The 21,020-nt window shown below is 40.4% G+C and overlaps 1 protein-coding gene across 5 annotated transcripts in view; it reads left to right on the plus strand.

The window, feature by feature from the left end:
• The window catches only part of MICAL2 (microtubule associated monooxygenase, calponin and LIM domain containing 2), a 133,443-nt gene that overhangs the window by 22,603 nt on the left and 89,820 nt on the right, over positions 1–21,020 (plus strand). For all 5 annotated transcript variants that reach the window (XM_075163185.1, XM_075163189.1, XM_075163184.1 and 2 more), the window contains exon 2: positions 1,709–2,066. In XM_075163185.1, coding sequence (XP_075019286.1) covers positions 1,803–2,066 — 264 coding nt within the window. In that variant the 5' untranslated portion in view covers positions 1,709–1,802. The remainder of the gene's footprint in view (positions 1–1,708; positions 2,067–21,020) is intronic.

Consider the following 21,020-nt stretch of genomic DNA (forward strand, 5'->3'; position numbering starts at 1 on the left):
TTGTGCTTTTACCTCACAAAGCCACAAAGCTCTTCAGAAAAGGGCATGGAGAATACTATAAATGAAGAATTCAGAGGGGAAAACAAAAATTTCCTGACTTATTCTTGGCACCAAATATTTAATCATGACATTTGGTCTAAGAAAATGTACAAACTCTCAACATTGCCAATTTATTTTACCCACAAACCAACAACAGACTGATGATATGCACACAAAGGTTATTTATTTTGAGCGCAGCCGGGGAATGTGAGTATTCCAAATGCTTCCTTATATCTCCCCATGGGATGTCTTTAATAAGTTGCATAATATTTTTCTGTATTAGAGGATTGTAAGATAGACATGGTAGGTCTCTTCTTTACTTAAATACACTGGTTATGTTTTCTCTTTTCTTCTTTGAAGGAAGTGCAAGCAGAGAATGAATAGCTTGTGAACAGTGTTAAATTAAAAAGCATAACTTCAAAGGCCGTTCTAACAATTTATTCTAAAACTATCAGTCAACAGATGATGTTCCAAGCAAAATAACTAATTATGTGGGAGGTTAGGCAAGCATTGATTTAGTTTTTGATTTCTTGGACTGGTAGATAATTCTTTAATAGCAAGAAAAAGAATACATTACTTAAATCTCTGGACTTGAGTCCAGGTAGACCCTCCTCTGAGGACAAGTTTATACATAACCTGTACCAATTTTCTGGGAAAATGTGAAAGCCACTTGGATATTTTCTGTGGACCTTGGCTGACTCTAAGACGCTCCCCATTAGGGATTGAGAGCAAGGTTAAAGAAGGATAAGGGAGTGCCGCAATGAAAGTATTTTAGTTCTTGCAAACTTATGTTAATTTAGAATAGCATTCTTACAGAATGGAAGGGTATTTATCTGCAATATCAGGCACATTTTGACAGGGATCATGTTACTAGGAAAAGCCAGTGGGGCTTAGTGGGCCAAACATCATTACTTCAGCATCAGCACATGACAAGGTAGGAGTCCAAACACATAACTTTAGCATTTAACATGTGGAGACGTGGAGATAAAATTCCTTTCGATGTCCTAGAGCACCGAACCCTTTCTCATTTTGGCAAGAGAGTTAGAAAAAGGGGAGCTTTCTGTGGTTACTTGTTTTCTGTTTCTTCAGTTATAGTGTAACTTGTGATAATGTTTCTGCTTAGCCTGTTTTGTGCATTTGCTCGTGGCAAGTGATTGTGCCAATTCTAAAGTGCTCTGGTTAAGCTGCAGTCTTGGCCCTAGCTTGTGCAATGCGAGAAAATTCCCTCAAATAGTGTTGACTTTTGGCTGTGGGTTTATAAGAATTCTTAAGACCAAAACATTACCAGAGATGTACTTGCTGTGACATAAATTCTGCTTGGGAAAAGCATCTGGACATTTGGGTTTTCTTAATTTGTTACCTAGCGCTTATCACTGAACAAAATTTAAAGAAATCCTCAGGCTCTCAGGGAAGCTGGTTTTTTTTGTTGAAGCAGTAGGTTTGAGTTTGAAAGGTTTTTACGACAGTCTTTGTGAAGTTCATGTCATGGCAGCAGAAGTATGTTATGTTTACTTGTAACATTACCTTGGATGCCACTACTAACATTTTGTACCTGGTCATCCAGTTGCCATATGCTGTGTTTTTATGTTCATATTGGATATACAGTTTGTGGGTTTAATTTTGTTAGGCAGACCCTGCTTTAACATGACCTATGTTTTGTCTTTTCTAGGAATAACATGCTTGGAAATACTTGGTAGTGTTGATCACTTGTACACCAGCACAAGAGCTCCAGCTTAATCCTTTTCAAACAGGTCTCTCAGAACATGGGGGAAAATGATGATGAAAAACACAGTCAAGCTGGCCAGATATTTGAAAACTTTGTACAAGCATCAACGTGCAAAGGTACCATTCAGGCCTTTAATATTCTCACTCGCCAACTTGAATTAGATCCTTTGGACAATAGAAACTTTTACACCAAACTGAAGTCAAGAGTGACCACGTGGAAGGCCAAAGCTTTGTGGAACAAGCTTGATAAAAGAGCAAGTCACAAAGAGTATAAACGTGGAAAATCTTGTGTGAACACTAAGGTAAGTGGAGAAGTTCAGTTTTGGATTTCATAGCTTAGAATCTTTTAAACTTGTTTTTCTGCAGAAGCAAGGTTTATACCATCACATGCAATGTCTCCATTCATATAACCCTCCCTTTAATACACTTTTTGAAACTGGCTGATATCAACTGATTTTGACAAATTTTCAGGTGTATTTGTTCTGCAAGTTTTGTGGAAACACACAGCATGTAATTGTGGTCCCAAAAGCACTCTGCTTTACAATCTGCCTCAATCGTGACAGAAAAGTTTTCTGCCCTCTTTATTTGTCAGTGTCAATCAGGCATAAGAAGTAAACTCATGAGGCAGTAGGCTTTATTCATTCCAGGCTCACGAGAACTACTTGCTCTATTTAAACAGGGTTTTGCAAGGTGTAAATCACAGTATATTCAGCAGGCTCCTCAGTTTGCTGCTTGGTGCATCCTGTAAGAGACCAGGGCTGGCCAAATGTGTTTCAACAGCAGTTCCTAAACTGTTCTTTGGAAAGTGCTGCCTGGAGGTCTGGGGATCTGTCTTTGTCACCTAGCATTGGCTCTAGTTGCTAAACAACAGAAAAAGAAAATCCTGCACTATTTAAGGAGTTAAATACTTTTCTGTAACTGCTTTTTCGCAAGCACAATGTGAGTAATTGCTATGTGGTAGTTACTGAAGGAGAGGGTCTGCTTGGTTGTGGAAAGGACGGGAAATGATCTTCTCTTCAGCAGAGCATGCAATACCATATTTTGATAGAGAGAACCACTAAGCATTTGTATAAATCTTGTTGATAAAGCTGTACAAAATATTCTAGTTTGTGCCACTTGTTTCATCTAACTATCACAGAATATCTTTAATAGCGTTGTCTCAGAGCAATTCACTTATTTACTGCCAAGTGATAGCTAAAAGTTGCCCCAAGAAGGGTAAGTTTTAAGAAGCTACTTGACTGTATAGAGGTAGGACAGAGAGGAAGGGCACACTGGGGAGTAACTTGGACACCAAACTGTGGAGGACATTTTAATTAAAACTATCACTGCAGTGTTATTTTATGGACTTGGTAGACAGGCAGTGTTCAAGGTCTCTTTCTTGTTTGCATCACTGCATTGAAACTTCTTAAAAGTGCCAGGGAGAAGGACACCCTGTTACCTTCAGTCCATATAGAGGCCTCTGTTTTTATTTATTCATTTTTAATAAGCTCCTAATGATTGTTAACTTTTTCTAAGGTAATAAATGTCCTTACTACAATTTTCTTTAGAAAATGAAGGATGCCGTTACAGCTATTTGCACTGCTTTCCTGACAGCCTCTGTTTATCTCCTTTCCTTTTTCCCTTCGTTTCCCTTTTTGACCTCTGCTTCCTTCCTCCCTTTTGTTCTTTTGAAAAGGCCTTGAACATATGTCATTGAGCATCTTTGTGATGAAAACAGACAGGAAAGGGAAGGAATGAGAAAGTGTCTGATGATTAACAAATTATAGGAGATATTCCACATACACCTCACCTACACATACAGCCCTGGGTCCAAATTTCCATGGTTAGTTTGAGGAAGTATTTGCAACACAAAAAAGCAGTTTTAAGACCTACATGAAATATAAAAACGAAGTCCTGCTTTCTCAAGTGTGACATTACAAAGCCAAGGCCTGGTTCTGCAAAGTTCTTAAGCAAAGATTAATTTTTATGTATGGTGAGAAGACTCATGGAAATCGGTTGGTACATAAAATACAGCCTGTGTAAAGCTTTACAAGGTTGCCAGGCAGGAGGCTAATCAACACCTTCCGCAGCATTGAAAGTATGGTTATTGCTGCTCTTTAACAGTAAAGATTTATTTTTAGTGGCATGCTGTAAATATTTGCAGAAATTAATGGACCTATCTATGAGGCACATATGATCAAATTGCAAATGAATATATGAACAGTGCATGTATAGATATTCTGTGAAATACTTGTAGATGTTCATTATGAACCTGGACTATGCCCAGGCCTGCACTTCACTGTGTCATCACTGATTTAACGAGAGAAATATGAATCTTCATATGGCTGCAAATGAAAGCAGTAACCACAGTCTGCGGGCTCTATGGGGATATCTAGCAAACATTCCTCACATGTGAATCACAGTCTGCTGTGAAAGCCTATCTATGCAACATGAATGAGAGGAGACACGTTGTGAGAACACGGCGGACTCCCTGATCATGGCAGTGGTGTACTCTGACAGCCCCACTTACAGATAAGGAATTCTCAGAAATGCTGGCAGTCCAAACAAAAAGCCAGTGCAGAGAGATTAGGCTACAATATACATACCACGATTTTCCTTCGGTGCAACTGGTGATTTTAAGTTTCTGTCCTTCTTGCATGTTATGCCAGCTGCCAGTTTCAGTAGTGAAGCAGGGAGACAGGAGTTAGTAGGCTAAATTCTGACAGTGGTGCCCAGCGCTCACCTCTGTGGAGTTGCCTGGGGACTGGTTGAAGTAGATCAGCCTGGAGTAAAAAATCTTACTTGTTAAAGCAGGATCTCAAAATGAGCTAAGTGGATTTTTGCAGTTGCAGTTCTGTAAACAGAGCCAAGGTTGCTAGTAGGCATAATTTTAAAAAAATATGACTTGAAGGCTTTATATGAGGTTGTGGCCATGAGCTCTGTAGCTGAGTCTGCAGGTCACAGTTCTTCTCAGATAGTGTTTTGCAATCTGTCTGGCTTCTTGCAATCTTCCCAATCCTTGGAGGAGATAAAGGAGATAAAACACAATCAGGATCTAAACTACTCATGGTCTTTTGGTCTTTTTCTTTTCTTTTTTTTTTTTTTTTTTTTTTTTTTTTTTAACAAACTGAGAACCTGCTCCTTCACCCAAAAACTGTTTGGTTTTTTGCACAGTATTTAAGAGCTGAATGCTATACTTGTTGCTTTTTGTGCTTATAAACTCTTCAGCCACACTTAAGTTACTCATTACAATATACACAAGTTTTATACATACAGAACGTTCCACTCCAACTAAATAACAATAATCCTGTGTCTTAACTGCTCTTGAAGAACATTGCCAAATATGGCTTTCAGAGTTTCTACAATGATACGATTTTAAGCTGGATGAATAAAACCAGTTGAACAATTTTCAAGAAGCTCAAACCCACTGCTATTTCAGAGTTGCCTTACTGTGGACTTTATTTTCTCTTTAATTCTTTGTAGAAGAAAAAAAAAAAAAACAAAAACAAAGTACTGCAGAAAGACATGCACAAAATTGGGGCAGAAACAAATTTTTTTTGAAACTGCAGGAGTCCATCTGTGTGTATGTTAAATCTGTATCAAACATACACTTCTTTCCATCACAAACTTATAAAATGGGCATGAGTACTGTTCAGAATAGCTGTTTCTGGAACTGGCATTTGCACAGTTCACCAGAATTAGAGATGCAGAAGTCTGTCCTAAGTAGCCAAAACTCTAGAAATCATACTGTGATTTTTGCAAATACACCTAGAAAAAGAGCACAACTTTATTATCTTGGCAAAGTTTCTCTCTCATTTTCATCTTTTACTCATCAATGCAGAGTAGCGTGCTTGGAATCTGTAATGATTATTTGTTTCTTCATGGAATGAGATGTAGCTAGACAACTGAAGAAGATTAAAGGTTTAACATATGTTGTTCACCATGCTAGCAGCTTGAATGTCTTTCTAGGTTTTTGAACATGCAAAACATAATACGATGATGAAGGAGAATTCATCCAGCTAGATGCAGAGTGTATTCAATAGCATTTTTAAGACATATGTGAGTGTTCTCTAAACGTTTATTTGAACCTCTCGATATGGAGTAGATTCTTTACTTGATTTTTTGGCAGTTTACCTGTGTAAATGACAAAGATATGTGCATGCACATATAAATGAGGCTCCCACTGATGTTTGAGATATGTATATATATGTATGTGCACCTGAAATTCTGGCTCTCCCATGACTGTAGATTCATGCTTGAGGAGAGCAGAGGTTGCTGCACATGAAAACATCCCAGACTTGGTCTGAAGGGAGGTGTTGATTCTCTAAAGCATGCAAATGTGGTGGTGTCTTCCCCCTCAAACATGTATGCTGTTTTTTCAAAACACATGCTTGCACTTAAGGAGAACTAAGGAAACTTTGTTTGAAGTGCTAATGTGTAATTGTCAGCTACCTTGGTAGACTCTAGCATTTCTCTCTAGATATACCCAGTTTTGGATGATGGTGTTGTGCATTGGGGGGAGGGCAGTGGCAAGTTCCTGTGCACGACTTTGGTCTTCGGAGCATTGTTTCTATTGTAGACCCCACCTTGGGCACGGTTCCTGGGCAGAGGACTTGTACAGTCTGAGCAGTGGTTTTGAGGCCTAACTGAACAAGATTAGCATAAAGCAAGTAAATAAAATTGAGCTAAGAAGTTTTGAGTGCTTCATATAAATACATACATATGTGCATTTGTAGGTGTACGTCTATATATATCATATAGATTCCTGAAAAACAAATGAAATGATCTTGAACTCGGTCCCTGTTGGCCTCTCTTGTTTGACTCGTTCCTGGACTTGGCCTTTCAAAGCTGTTTTATAATAGCTTAGGTTCCCTTCCAAAAACTCCTGTTGGGAAACTTATTGCAAGAGGATGACTCTAAAATTATTTATGACCACATTTCCAAGGATTGCGTAAAAACACAGTGGCTCTTTTCAGTAGCATCATACGCTGTCAGTCCTACCCGGACTCGGTGGCGTTGGCGTCTCTGCCGTAGGGAGGGCTCCACGGGCTCCTCTGGCGGTGCTGCTTTAGCCGAGGCAGCACTGCAGAGAGCGTGCGGCTTGAGGGGGGACGGGAGCAGAGTCGGGGGCCAGGGTGTGAGTCAGCTGAAGAGGAGCCCTGGGTCGGAAACAGGGATGGAGGTTTTGTGACTGACTCAGCACTGGCTCTGAGCCGCCTCGCCCTGTACTAACCACACTGGTGTACCCGCGAATGATAAAACGGGACAGTCTTTATCTGCCAAACCCCTTCCGCTCCTTTTCATATCGTCTCCGTTTCCAAAGACTGTCAAATGAATGCTTTGGGAGCTCATAAAACCTACTTTGCCTGGTGCTTTCTTCCCACAGGGTTGAGAAAGGGAGAGGTGCTGCCATGTTACGTAGCCGTAGGGTAATCAGCAGGATGAGGAGTGGATACCAGGTCTCCCTCCTTGTTATTAGGTAGAAATTGGCTTCCTACCAGTCCTCAGTTGTTTACAAACATCCTACTCTGCAGTCTTGCCCCTCATAGTAAATGAGGCAGGTTGGCTTCTAGATGTCTTCCTCTCCCCTCTCTCCACCTTCCTCTCTAGTGCTAAACAAATACTTGTCTCTTAATTAAGCAAATCACCAGCATGTATAAACCTGCTGGTATTGTGGCTAAATTTCTTCCTGAAGCGCTGGCATTTGTTGATCTTTCAGAGGCAACTTGGATTTTCAGCCAGGTTTCTCCTGTGCTGTATATACTGGTACAGAAGCCAGTGAGTTTGTGTGTTCAAGTGTCGTGATTGATTGTGTCCCTCGAGACAAATATTTGTTTTTTTAAAGGACTAATTGAATTGTAAGATGAAAGAAGGGAATGCCAGTTGTGCTCCCACTCAAAAATATCCTTATTATAATGAAAACTTTAACCTGTTTATAATATAAAGAGCGAATATCCAGATGGCACATCCCTTTTGCTGGACATACTAATCTCTTCAAAATAATAATTGAAATGGGGAGATTTCCAAACCTGATAATCTAGGTTTATAATGAACACACCAAACTTATCTTAGATGTATTAGATAGCATTGCTAATTCTCTTATTATAATAAAAATGCATTCCTGTGAAGGTCATAAAGCTTGAAACTAGAAGTTAAGTATCATATTTATAGGAAGTTTAGTGAATGAAAGGTTGTGACTTTTCACAAAAAGACATTCAGCTGCCTTTTTTTTTTTTTTTTTTTTTAAATCCAAACACACAGTGCTCGGCTAGCAGAATCCAGAACCTACTGAGGTGTTGGGGGTATTAAGGGCCAAGTGTTCTACTGACTTTTTAAGTGGCATCTAGGTGTGTTTGGTACGCTTGAAAGACAAGCTGTTTATTTTGGTATATGTGCTTCTTTGCTTTTGCCTTTTAGGACGGGGCATCTAAAGCCTTGCAGTGGATTTCCATTGTAGACTTACTTTTAAGAATTTTAATAAGTAACTTTTACAGAGTTACTTTAAAGTAGTAGAAGATATGGGACTAATGGAATGAGTGGTAAGGAAGATTTGTTTGAGAGAAGCAGCAAATCACCTATGAACATGCAGTGAAACCACAATTGTTGGACATTGTCTGTGGATTCATTTCTCTAAGGGTTTTTAGAGGGGGTATGGGGAGAGGCTCGGGTGATGACAGGACACACAGCAGACAGGGTTCTTTGAAAACCAAACAAAGCATTTGACTCTTTGAGCTGTGTTTTAAATGGAGATTGGGCCAAATTACGTCAGCAAAAGCAAATGTTTGGCATGTGATTTGGTAATGAAATCACTTTATTTTTATTATCCTACAGACATTTCCACAAACACAAGATTTTTCAGCTTTATCAGTCATGAAAAGCAATGAAGCCCGGCCAAAGTAACATAATGAGGCAGCCTAAATAAGACTTTTTCAGGCATTTGGGAATTTTAAAATTTTTGGCTTGTAGGATAACAGTAGCTTTACATCAGTACTTTAACAGCACTGTGCTGTTTTTCTGCCCCTTGCTTAATGGCTTTGCAAGTAATCGACAGAAGGGAACTGTCCCACCCTGACCTGATTTCCTAGATATTTTATAAAGATTCCCAGAGGGAGTGACACCCAGTTACTTTCACACAAAACACTACTATTGTCACCACAAGTGGCTTAATTAAGTTTGAGTGAAACAAAAGGTTATGACAGGGCATGTTGCCGTCGCTGTGACTTTGTAATGCTTTTAGGTTTGACTGCGTGAAGCAGCCGGGCTGTGTGCGGGGCGAGGGGTGCTCTCGCCTGGCCCCCCGCCCGCGGCCCGTACCGACGCTTTGCTCAGGCCAGGCCTTCTCCTGGCTGCAGAGGGACCCCCACAGTGCCAGATGTGGTTGTTATGGGTTTGTTGTTAGCTACGTTTCCAGCTTCGCTTTGGTAATGTTTGTGTACTGATAAGTGAGGAAATACATAACTTTTGCTACCAAGAAGTGATTAAATGCTTGGCTGCTAAAAACCAGATTTCAGACAATAAGGCAATTTCCTGTCTCCTACAGCTCAGGTCCTTCCCGAGGTTCCCATGTCTGTCCTGAGAACGGGGGGTTTGGGGATGTGGTTGCTCTCTTTCCTCTTTCTGCTGACAAATGTAATTCTACCTTATTTCTGGTTTAGGCATTTGTGCAGATCGCTTTTAATACACTTTGGGTAGAATGCAAAATACCACAGTTCTAAGACATGCTGTATAAGAAGTGAGGATGTAAAATATTTTAGTAGAAGCTGATTGTCTTAATCAAATAACAGAATTTCTATTTGTGTTTTCTGTCTAAAAAGCCTTAACAGTGATGGAGTTGTCAAAAAAAATGGGATCTTTTGTCGTGACAAAGTAGAAACTCCCCTTTAATGCCCTTGAAATTGGGTTAATTTGCCTTACTTTCTCTGCTACAGTGTTTAAAGGTGGATTAGTTTGTGTCAGTCAGTTCTCAAAATTCCCACATTCCCTAACATGTCTACATTTATGCACAAAATCTGTTTGTGTCTACAAACGGCCAGGTTTCTGCAAACTAATGTAGACACCTGTTTTTCATTTCTAGGATATTTGTGTCTTAACCTGTATATCTGATGAATAGAGATTATTGAAAAACAATCTGAGTTTATACCATAATGTGACATTATTATAGTTTTCTAATTCTTCAATCTTTTAATCTTTTCCTTAGGTTGGGAACGTTTGGGTGGGTTTAAGCTGTATTTTGGAACAAACCTGGCAGGGGTGGGGGGGAGAACTATGTATTTCTGTGGTGAAAAAGCCTTTGCAACGGAGAGCTGTTGTCCTGGCAGCTGGCCACATTTTGCCTCAAATCTTCCAGAACTGTGAGAGTCTGACAGGCATTCAGATGAGCTGTGGTTTCGTTCTGGGTCCTGGGCGATGGCAGAGAGGACAAGCGTTATACTGTTTCAGCTGACAGAAGAGCTGTACTTGACATCTACAGAAGTTTTAAATTAGAAGTACATGAGAGCTGTGGGCCCGTTATACTAACCGCCTGGGAGATGAGGGATGGAATGGGTAATGGTGACATCTTGCATTGATTGTTGAACGCCATAGCCAGATATAGGTATCTTCCTCCTTTACAAAGAAGTTGGCCCAACGTGTCTGAGGGAAGCAGAAGTTACAATTCTGACTTGATCCTCATAGAGCCCTTGCTTTAATGAGCAAACTTGTGAATATGGTTTACGTTAAATTATGTCACATGGGCAGCTAGAGAACTGTATTTACAGTGGTGCTAGGAAGGGTTTGCTGCTGGACTGGGGAAATGCATTAGGTCGATTTCAGTGATTCCTGTTGTAGTCTGGTACTTACAAGTCATACTTACTAAAAATTTGGGTGCTGGATTGAGGAGGTGCAGATGTAACCAAAGCTGTAACTGCTTTGAAATGCAGGATTAGAATCTTGAAAAGTTGAAGAAATGGTCTGAGATCAAGAGGATAAAGTTTCTAAAAGCTGCTAGAAAATTGTGACCCTTCTAACAAAGGAGTGCAACACCCAGAGAAAATTTGGAATATGCTGCAGAAAATGATCCGGTGGTTATAACGGACCACACACCAAGCCTGAGCCCATAAGGTGTAGTGCTGACCCAAGGGGAGCTGATCCTGGGAGCCTGTCCAAGGAGGCCTGCAGTGTGTTGGGGACTGGGGTGGTTTCCTTCCCATCTAGCTGGTGCAGGTGAAACCCCAGCTAAAATATATTCGCTCGGTTTGGAGCATGTGTTATAGGCAAGAGGCAGATAAACTAGAGTGAGTCCAGAGCAGAGCAGCAAGAATGGTCAGAGCTTTAGAGAACGTGACCTGTAGGAGAGGCTTAAATACCTTCCCGAGGAACACTACATAGTTACTTGGAGCACAACCAGAACTGTTAGTCGTTTCACCTTCTCTCTAATTGGCTAACACTGCTGGATCAAATTCTGACTAGTTTTTCAAAGTTTGCATTTTGCCTTGGACGTTTGCTGCTCCTTTTTCAGCCCTGAAGAACAGCTTGTGTTTCCCAAGGTCTTAAGAAAGATGTTTCTGCTTAAGAAACCAGTCAAGAGATACTGCCTTGCTTGTCTTGCATCACTCTCTGGATTTGTTCATTTGACTAAGATAGTAACTTACAAGGAACCATGTGGTTATGCCACACTTTGAATTAGTCTTGTGTTGCTTACTTCCACTGCCCCTTTGAATGAGTTACAAGGGCGGCTTTAAAAGAACCTGTGCAACAGCAAATACTCTCTGTGATTGGTGTCCACCTCCCCATCCTGCCTGTACTCCCTGCCATCCTCTCTGGATTTACAATTCAGATAAAACAACTGCCCCAGGGTAAATTGCAACTCAGATTAGAAAACATTGCAAGAGATGGTAGTGAGCTTCCTGCCAAGGACTACACACCCAGGTCATTAATAACAAGTTATGCTGATCAGCAAGTGCTCAGTGGAAGGCAGAGGCATCTCTCTCAGATTTTTTTCTTTCCCTTTTTCTCTTGTTTGTTTGTTTTTTAGCGAGGTAGGAAATACTTGCATATGGTAGGAAGCCTTTCCTGACAAGTGAGGGCTGTTGTGACCGGTGGGGCTGCCGCTGGGTCTGCTCGCTGCCTGCCTGGCCCCCGGTGGGGCTGCACGGGCTGGGCCAGCTTGCTCTGTCTCCTGCTTGGCTGTAAGCATCTGGGGTAGGAAGTTCACTGCCCGTCAGCCCAGATACGGCCCTGATAGTGGTAGAACAAGCGCAGCCGGTGTTGTTTAGGCAGGTGCCTCCAAATTTCACCCTGCCTGGAACGTGAAAACAGCGTCATTAATATGTGGCCGTGTAAATAAACACTGATCTTCTATGTATGTTTATCTCCCTTCTGTTGTGTCGGATGTTGGTGTAAAAGAGACTGTTACACCTTGTGATGTGCAATTTGCTGCCAAATATTTTGTCTTCAACTCTCTGCCCCTCTCTTTGAAGCATGCTCCTTTTCATATTTATATTTATAGTTACTTTTATTTTTTGAAGACTCTTTCCTTCAGTAATAATGGCCGTTATGTACCTTCTAAAGATACATTTTCTACTTCTGGTTGTTTGAACTGTTCAAGTCCATCTTGCTTGTTGGTACTGTCAGATGCCATATTGCTAACAGGTGCTGGTTGGTCAATTCCTAGTGTTTTCAAATTGTAAATAAAAAGGTAAAAAGTAAGAGCATTGTCTACCTATGGTAAACTGGTAGTGCAAGTGACCAGTTAAATAAACTGGGAAAAATCAGGTTATCACTCTTCGGAGCTGTATTTGGCTTTGCTAGTAAAGTGGCTGTGAATGCTAGCACTGGAAAATGCAGTGGCTTTGAAGATTGCATGATGAGCTGGAAGAAAATAGACCCCAAGAGCCCAAAATTGCTGCCTTCTTGTACAGCATTGCATATAGAGCTCAGCTATAGCTGCCATACACGTCATTCTGCTTAGGAAAGTTAGAAATGATGGGATTAAATGATTCAGCTCTTTTAAAATAAATAAATAATAATTTAAAAACCTGGATTCTGTCTTGGACCTGATGGCTAATTCTGTATGAGATCATTTACCCACTACTGGCTTCTAAAAGCCAAGTCTTAATTGGGTGTTGGTTAATAATTCACCTAATATAAAAATGTATTTTAGAATGTGTTTTAAAATATTCTGTGAAATGACCTTGAAATAACTTGACTCACCACTTACTTTAAAAAGCCAGTTTCTAAGCAGAAGCTTAGCTGATTTATTAGATTGTTGTAATTGTTGTTGTTAAAAATTTTAGGTTCAGTGTAGTGTTTCATCTCTGTAGACAGACAGGCTGTAGCAACAGTGCTATTTTTTTTTTTTAAAGCATATTACCAACTTCTTCCTGTAGCAAAACCATGATTGTTGACCAACTTGTCTGCATGCTTCGGATGCCATAAAGCATGGGTAATCCCTTCCTCTGGGTCTGTAGACAAGTCCTGTACTGGCTGGTCAGCCCCTGCCCCTGAAACCATGTAAAGGATTAATTATTTTCTTGCAATCGCAATCTCACGAGTGTCACTACTCGCAAGGCTCCCAAGACTCATGTCTTGGTCTCTGCTGTGCTTGGAGGTAAGGTTCTTGGTGCCTTTGTTTCTTCATCTCTGTTCACCAGTTCTGTGTTTCTGGATGAATTGTTTTGTTTTGGTTTTTTTGCTAAGTTTTTAAGGATAGCCTTAAAGCATTATCTCAGTATGACAGGCGTAAGCCTAGAAAAAAAGGCAAGGTACTTAAATGCTGCCAACCATATTCATGACTGGGATAGTCAGGCAACATTCTTTCTGCAAGGTTTATCTTGTTTTCATTTTGATTGTTTAAGCAACTGGCCAAAAAAAAAAGAAAAGAAACCAATCTCTTCTGGTTTTTGGGTGTGGTGTCCCCCCCCGTTTTGATTACAATGAAAGACAGGTAAGAAAATGGCAAATACGCTTTTAATTCCAAAAGATGTTAGAGGGTTTATTTTGTACTTTATTTGAGGAGATTTTTGGATTAAAGCACTTGCCTGATTTCTGGTGGATAATCTGTTTATTAAGAATAGTATAACACTTCTTGTCAGATGATGTGCAGGTTTTCTTCAGATAACTGTGGCTGTGGTGCAGGGGAACTGAAAGTTTCTAGAGGTACTTTTCTGTATTATGTCTACCAATTGCAATTTTTTAAAATTTATTTTTGTAAATTGTTATAAAAGCCCTGAGATCAAGTCAACATATGGAAATATGACCAATGCCGCCTGAGAGAGCTCTTCAGAAAAGCTCCAAATAACAAAGTCCTGACAGCTTTGATGCATCAACAAAGGAACTCTTGACCTTCTAGCACACTGAATGCATACAGCCTTTCTTTAATGTATTGCATAGCAGACTATGAGTTTCAGATGTCTTTCATACCGTTGTTTTAATTTCAAACTATGGAAAGGTTTTTATATGCAAATCTAATATTAGTACATATATCCGAGAGACAGACAGGTTGGATGGACAAGTGTGTCCAAATTCATCCAGGAAAAATGAAGGCACGTGGTTTTTTCCATGCAGAAGCTTATCTTCCAAAAAAGAGAAAAAAATCCCAGTAAAGATGAGCCAAATGAATGCAATAAATGTACTAATGTTTCACTTCTGGCATTTTGACCCAATAAAACAGAAGGGCAATAAAGATAGATCCTCTGATCCCTGGATTGTGCCATATCCAGCTGCGAGTGCAGCAACTGCAGGGCACAGTGCTGGGGAAAGAGCTCTGTTCAAAATCAGCCTGGATTAGGTAGCCTCAAGTCCATGTTACAGTCTTTTAAGGAGAAAAATAGCAACGTCTCCATTTTTGCCAATTGCTGATATGGGTACTTTTGGCAGGAGATGACAAAACTGCTTATTTCTGAGGCGCTCAGCGGCAGGTACAAAGGGTAAAATGCTGGTGGGATCGAAAGCAGAAATGGACTCGTCGTGTTGCGCTTCCTGCACCAGGACAGGGTTTTGTTGCGGCTGTTGGCTGGCAATTAGGGGTGCGTGAGCCTCGCTGTTCCCAGCTGCCTTTGAACTTCCCCAACAGTGGTATTTCTGTGGTGTTCACTCTCCAAAAATGTCTGTTCATTGAAATCCAGCTAGTCTTAATAATATTTTAAGGTAGGTTTTGGAGCTATCTGTAGTGCATTTAAGTAGTGTTCACATAACCCTTTGGAGAGTTAAGATCTCATTAAAATACATTTAACTGAATATTATTTTTGTCAAACAAAACATTTTTAACCTTACTAATTTTATAAGGAGCTCATAAAACATAGTATAATAGACAAAAATATGCTTTTAAAGATTACTTAATTTTTGTAGGGCGAGTTTAATTAGCTCCTGTACCTTCTCCTCTCCCTTCATTTGATGGAAGAATTAATTTTTTTCTTTTTTTTTTTCTTTTCTTTTAATATTTGCATGTAGTATAGATCTGTTAACCACAGAAATTTTGGGTATATGTTTTGGTATCTGGCCTCTTTCTAAAAATGAAGAAAAGAATTCTTGTTTTAGGTCGGCACTGTCCCTTTTCTATATATGTGTGTATATATATATATGTATATATATGTCATATTTAGCTACAGTTATCATCACTGTTCTTGACAGGGTCATGTTTGTTGCCTTTTAGTAAAACCAGTTGTATAGGTATGGCAGCATTCAACAAGTCAGGCAACAGGCAACAAGTACAAGCATCTCATGCGATGCAGGGCACGTTACTGTCAAGAGAGCACTATACTTGCGTAGCTCTAACGTGTCTGGTAACTGAGCTATCTTATAGGAACACATCCTTCGTTGGTCCCAGCAGTTGGGCTGGTTTGTAAAGAGAAGACAAGCGCTTTGTATGGGAGTCTTTGTCTAGAGAAGCAGCGAGTGCCTGAAGAGAGTTGTTGAGTTCAGGGGAGCAACCATATATTGAAGTGCTTTGGTAGACCAGGGCAAGACTAGACTCGCATCTTAGATTGGCAAAACTCATAATGCCTATTGTGAGCTTAACCTTTTTTCTTTTTCCTATTTTTTTTAAATAAAGCTTTAGCTCTTGACATTTTTAACATTATCTGAAGTGGCATATAGAATTTTATTTTTGTGGCTTCAATTATAATGTTTCAAACTTTAAAAACTATATTGGCTGTTCAGTGGGTTCAGGGTACGTTTGACTTCACTGTTGTATCCGGTGACTGTCAATGAATTTATGTGATAAAATCTGAGACTACAAATGTGAGATGAACTGTAAGTCAGTAAGTCAGGAATGTCCTACTGAGCAGTCCTATTTTTGCCAGAAGCATTTTCACATCTAGTAAAGGAGATGAAGTGAAAAGCGTTGTGGTGGAGAGAGCTTCCCGCTGCAGCTTCTGGTAGCCGTCTGCCGTAGCTGCTTATGCAGCTGTTTCTCTTTGGAGCCTTTCCAGGGAAACAATCATTCTGATCCAGAAAATGTGTTGTTTCATTACATTTTGTGCCTATCTCCTGTTGCATCACATTTAGCTCTATCATGAATAAACACTTGCCCAAATCCATGTAGGATGTAATCCTGTGGAGTCAGTCAAATTAATCCTTGGTGCATCCCTGTCGCTTTGGATGTTGTACGAAGGCCAGGGCCGGTCTGAAGTCCCAGACGTGGTGACTACAGAAATGGACACACCTGAGGCCCAGAGCAAATGATGGAAGAGGGTTTGCCATGGAAAGGCAAAGCATTCTGTCCCTCTGCGTCCTGCAGACTGTCTGGGCACGGGCAGAGCCTCCTATCACTGCCGGGGAGGCCCACAGCCCCGGGGGGCACCTGCAGCACCAGGCAGCAGCTTCGAGGTGCGTGGGGAAAGCCACCCCTTGGTGCTCATTTCCAGCAGCATGATCCATTCCTATAGATTTCAATTTCCAGTTGGTGATTTGGGTGAATATTACATACAAGCTAATAATTTAGGCTGATGGTTTTCACTGTTTTTTCACTAGTATATATTCCTCTGAGGAGTAAAAGTGGTGTTTCTGACTTGGCGTGCCTTAGGACAACGGAGGGTGTCTCTGTGTCTATCCAGTTGCTGTTGAGCTGGAGTCTAAAATTAATCTCCTCTTTTTTACCTCCAAAACAACTGAAAGGCAGAAATGAGAAAATCTCGAATTCCTGGAGTGATTGTAGCTTCTGTCTTCATCCCAAGAACATATGGGGAGTGGATCATAATTGAACACACTTTCATTTTCCAGGACTAATTTAATGGTTTGGTACCTTGGGCAGGAGAGGAGTGAGGGATTTAGAGTTGGACGAGAACAGTGTAATGCATTGAGCTACAGCGGGATTTGTCTACTCTTAACTGTGCGAAGAGATGCGGTTTGGTTGCATTCCCCCACCCACATGCTACTGCCAACTGGAAGATTCCTTGACTGTGAGCATGTAAATGCCGAGAGCTATTTTTTTACATTTTTCAAGGTAAATGAGTAGATTCTGCCTTTCAATTATTAAAGTGGATGAGATTTTTGTGACTAGGTCATTGTGGAGTGTTATTTTGGTTTTTGTTAAACACAGTGCTTGTATTCTTGCTCTCTCCCTCCTTTCTCTCAAAACTTCAGTTGTTTCTGTAAGCTTTACTGTCTGAAAACCAATAGAGGCATTCTGCAAATTCTCAGCTGTTAAACTGCATACAGTTTTTCCAGAATGGGGTATAGGTGCCTGGATTCACAGGCTGCAGATTTAATAGTGGGGGACGGGAGGGGTTGCAAGAGGCCTCTACTTCACATCCCTCTCTCCCTTTCCTCTCCTCCTATTTTGTAAGTCATATATTTGTACATTATATACAGGAGATCATATCAAAAACCTGTGCCTGGCACAAAAGTCATTTTGCTTTTGGAGAGGTAACTTGTGCTGCCATTTAGCTCAGCACTAAGTGCTCTTACTCAGTGTAGAAACACTTTCTGGAGATTTTCAAGGTACTGCCATTCTTAAACATACTGATAGAGGGAAAGTAGCATCTCTTACAGTCAGATCGACCTTTGAGTAGAATCAAGCTTATGAGACTTACCAAATGCTGTGTATGTTTATATTATTACAAGTGAAACTTTCTGATATCTTTTAATTGTACTGGGGAAAAAAATACATTATGTTTCTGCTCTATTTCAGTCTGGAGATAAATAATGCGATGAGTAGAGTGTGCTTGGTTATAGTGTGGGACAAGTTTTATACAGAAACAAATAATTATCTTTTAGGGAGAAGTACAGTACTTCTTAACAGTACCGCAGAAACGTAATGTTTACTCAGCAGCTTAAGTAGTCAATTTTTATAAAATATGCATGGGCTCATTAGTGTTTTATTTTGAAGTACAAAAATTTCCGTGCTTTACTTAATATTTATAATTTTAAACTGAAATTGTCCTAAGTTTGTCACTAGGTAACTATTACTGGCCTGTAAACTTGCATTAGTCCTCTTCAATGGGAACTTTATAACTGGTATTCTAAAAATGCTCTTGCAGAAGTTTAACTCAAACCAGCACGTCCATTTACTTATGATATTTATATAATGAAATTTTCATTGTTGCATTTATTCTAATTGGTAATTAGTATCATTCATATCCAGGATATTTGCAAGAAGAGCAGATGAATTTAGCTCACATAAAATTCTCATGAGGAGTACTCGTGGTGACCGTTAGTGTTTATGGGCAGTCTCTCCAGTACTGCCAGTTACTGCGTAGCTGGAGTTTGGTGCAGGAAATTTGATGTATGTAACTTTACCTGATCCTGTTGCCGATGAGGTGCTGGAGCACAGGTGTGCCCGTGCGGGGCAGGCCACTGTCTGGGTGCGTGCAGGCATTCGCAGCGCCCAGCTTTTCTCCCCTTGGCTGGGGAATTGCTGGGCACCGCGCCGGGCTGCGGTGAGGGACAGGGACAGGGACCGACCAGGTCGGAGTCCTTGTCACGGCTCCCTTTCTCAGTGCGTGCATGTCCTCTTTTAGAGGATGTGTGCTCAATATTTCAAGCATTTATAAGATCTTTGGATGAAATATGTGCAAAGATAAATTATTTTCATAAAGGATAAAGGAGGAAACTTGACATTTTAAAATCACATGCTTTAATCTGCCACATGAATGCATAACTGTGTTATCCTCATTTATTCTTCCTGTACTTTTGCCTTGTTGTAACGTAGGTGCTGTTCTTGGGGAGTGTATTAAATTTGATGAAGCTTCTCATTTGACAGGAAGTATTTACATAATTTGCAGGCAGAAGATCAGCCCTTTATACTATGAGGTTTTCACTGAGAAAAATGCCTTCTCTCAGTATTTCTACCTTGCACTAACATGGTATACTCTTGGTAGTAAAACAGGATGTTAACATCCAACGTGATACTGATTGTTCAGGCAGGTCACAGAGGTCTAGTAGTGATCTTATTCTTCGATAAGTTGCCCTGTAACCTATACAAGTCTTTCTCCCCTTCGTTTCCAGCCTGAACAAGAAATATGCAAAAGCTGCCTGTCAGCCCTCTTCAGCAACTATTACTTTGATTAATTTGCAGAAGATGCTTTGAAAAGTCAAGTTACCCTTTACCTTTTGAGGAGGTGATCTGGCACCATTAAAAGACAGTTGAGCTGCGAGTGGTGATGTGGATGTCAAGAAACTGTTGGCGTTTGTCCAACCCTGTTTGTTAGATTTCAGGATTGATTATTCAAGACTTCCTTATGTGATGTCACTTGTCACGATCTGTGTTAAATTGCAAGAAATTAATTTCAAAAGCAGCCCCTGCTGAGCCAGGAGACTGGGGTAACAGGAGGTGAAAATAGGAAGCCATTCAAGGTTTGTTCTAGGCTGACTACAAGACTAGGCTACTAGGCTGACTACTGTTTCTCCTGTGACTTTGTTTGCAAGCAGAGAGCTGGGTAGGGAGGGCAGGGACAGGACAGTGGTACGGTCTCTTTCCTTACTTACTAAAGGGGGGAACATAAACACAGTAAGAATTACCTTTGCAAGGGTTTTGTGCTGGTTTTGACCCCAGAAGTTTCAAAAAAGATGACAAAGTGCCAAGAATGAGCTCTACACCAGCAGGAAGCGTCCTTAATAAATCAAAGAACAAATAGTTCTCAGACATAGATAATTATGGTTATGGAAGGTAACCATGGATGATAGCAAATATACAACCATTTTTCACAGTGTCTCTAGGCAGTTAGGAAGATATTTTGTCAATGGTGATAGGAGGAGGGGAGAGGGCAGAATCCTCCTTAAAATTTTAACATACTGTGTTGCAGAGCATCAGGAGGAACTAACAGTGTTTTCTGTGTGGGTTTTATTACTTGGCAGGATCCGCTATGACTAAATCTCAAAAGACTGCTTTTTTTTTAAAAGTTGCATTTATTTATATATAATACAGTTTGTTAGCCAAAAAAACAACCCCACCTTATCAAACCATGTATGGTCTTTATTTGTAAAATGTTTCTAACTGCTTGCTAAACATTACTGGAAAACTATGTAGCTGTGAAGGCAGTCGCTTACTTGTCAGAGCTCAGAGTTCCCATGTTAATCACAACAAGCATGTGCAGAAGAGAGCTGACCCAGACTCCACCAGTGATCCTCTTCAGTCGGGATAACATCTGCACTCCATTTTCTTCCTTTATATAATTATATCTGTTGATGTTTTCTTAATATTTAGTGTGCAGTGAGGAGTGTTCTTGTGAAATTATGAATTAAATATGTTCTTTTAGGAGGAAGAAAGCCAAGTGGCTAATGCAACAACCTAACTTATTTAATATCTCTAGTTAACAAAACACTTGCCCAGAGCAAAGCAAAAGCACCTCACAGGAGCTCTTCTTTCAGTGGGAATTTATTTGAATTATTTATTCAGTTTTTCAAAAATGTTTTGCACCTTTACGATTGGGTTGGACAAAAGTCATGGATGAAAGTCAGCACCAGATAATTTTTGCTTAAGTTGTTAAATTTGAAAACAAATGACGAACAAACCAAAATAAATAAATGACTCTATTTTATGAAATTGAAATGTAATGGGAACCAGACTCGTATCCAACAAGCCTCCAGATACAGTCCATGCTTGCTTTGAAACTGTAATCACTGTCTGGCTATGTGTGCGGGACGCACAGGAGCATGTCTGGCGTGTGAGATAATGGGTTTGGATTTGCAACGCGGCACAGCTCGGCCTCGCAGCCAGAGCTCTCCCCTCCGCTCAGGCCCACCTCGCCCCTCCCTGCCCGAGCTCGGTGCTTGAACTGATGGCATAGATTTTGTGAAGTCTGTGGGGGCTTGGGGGGGCTTGAGGGGAGGGTGGGTTTTGGGGGGAGGTGTGGAACAGC

This window comes from Calonectris borealis, chromosome 14 (genome assembly GCF_964195595.1).
Source record: "Calonectris borealis chromosome 14, bCalBor7.hap1.2, whole genome shotgun sequence".
Lineage (NCBI taxonomy): Eukaryota > Metazoa > Chordata > Aves > Procellariiformes > Procellariidae > Calonectris > Calonectris borealis.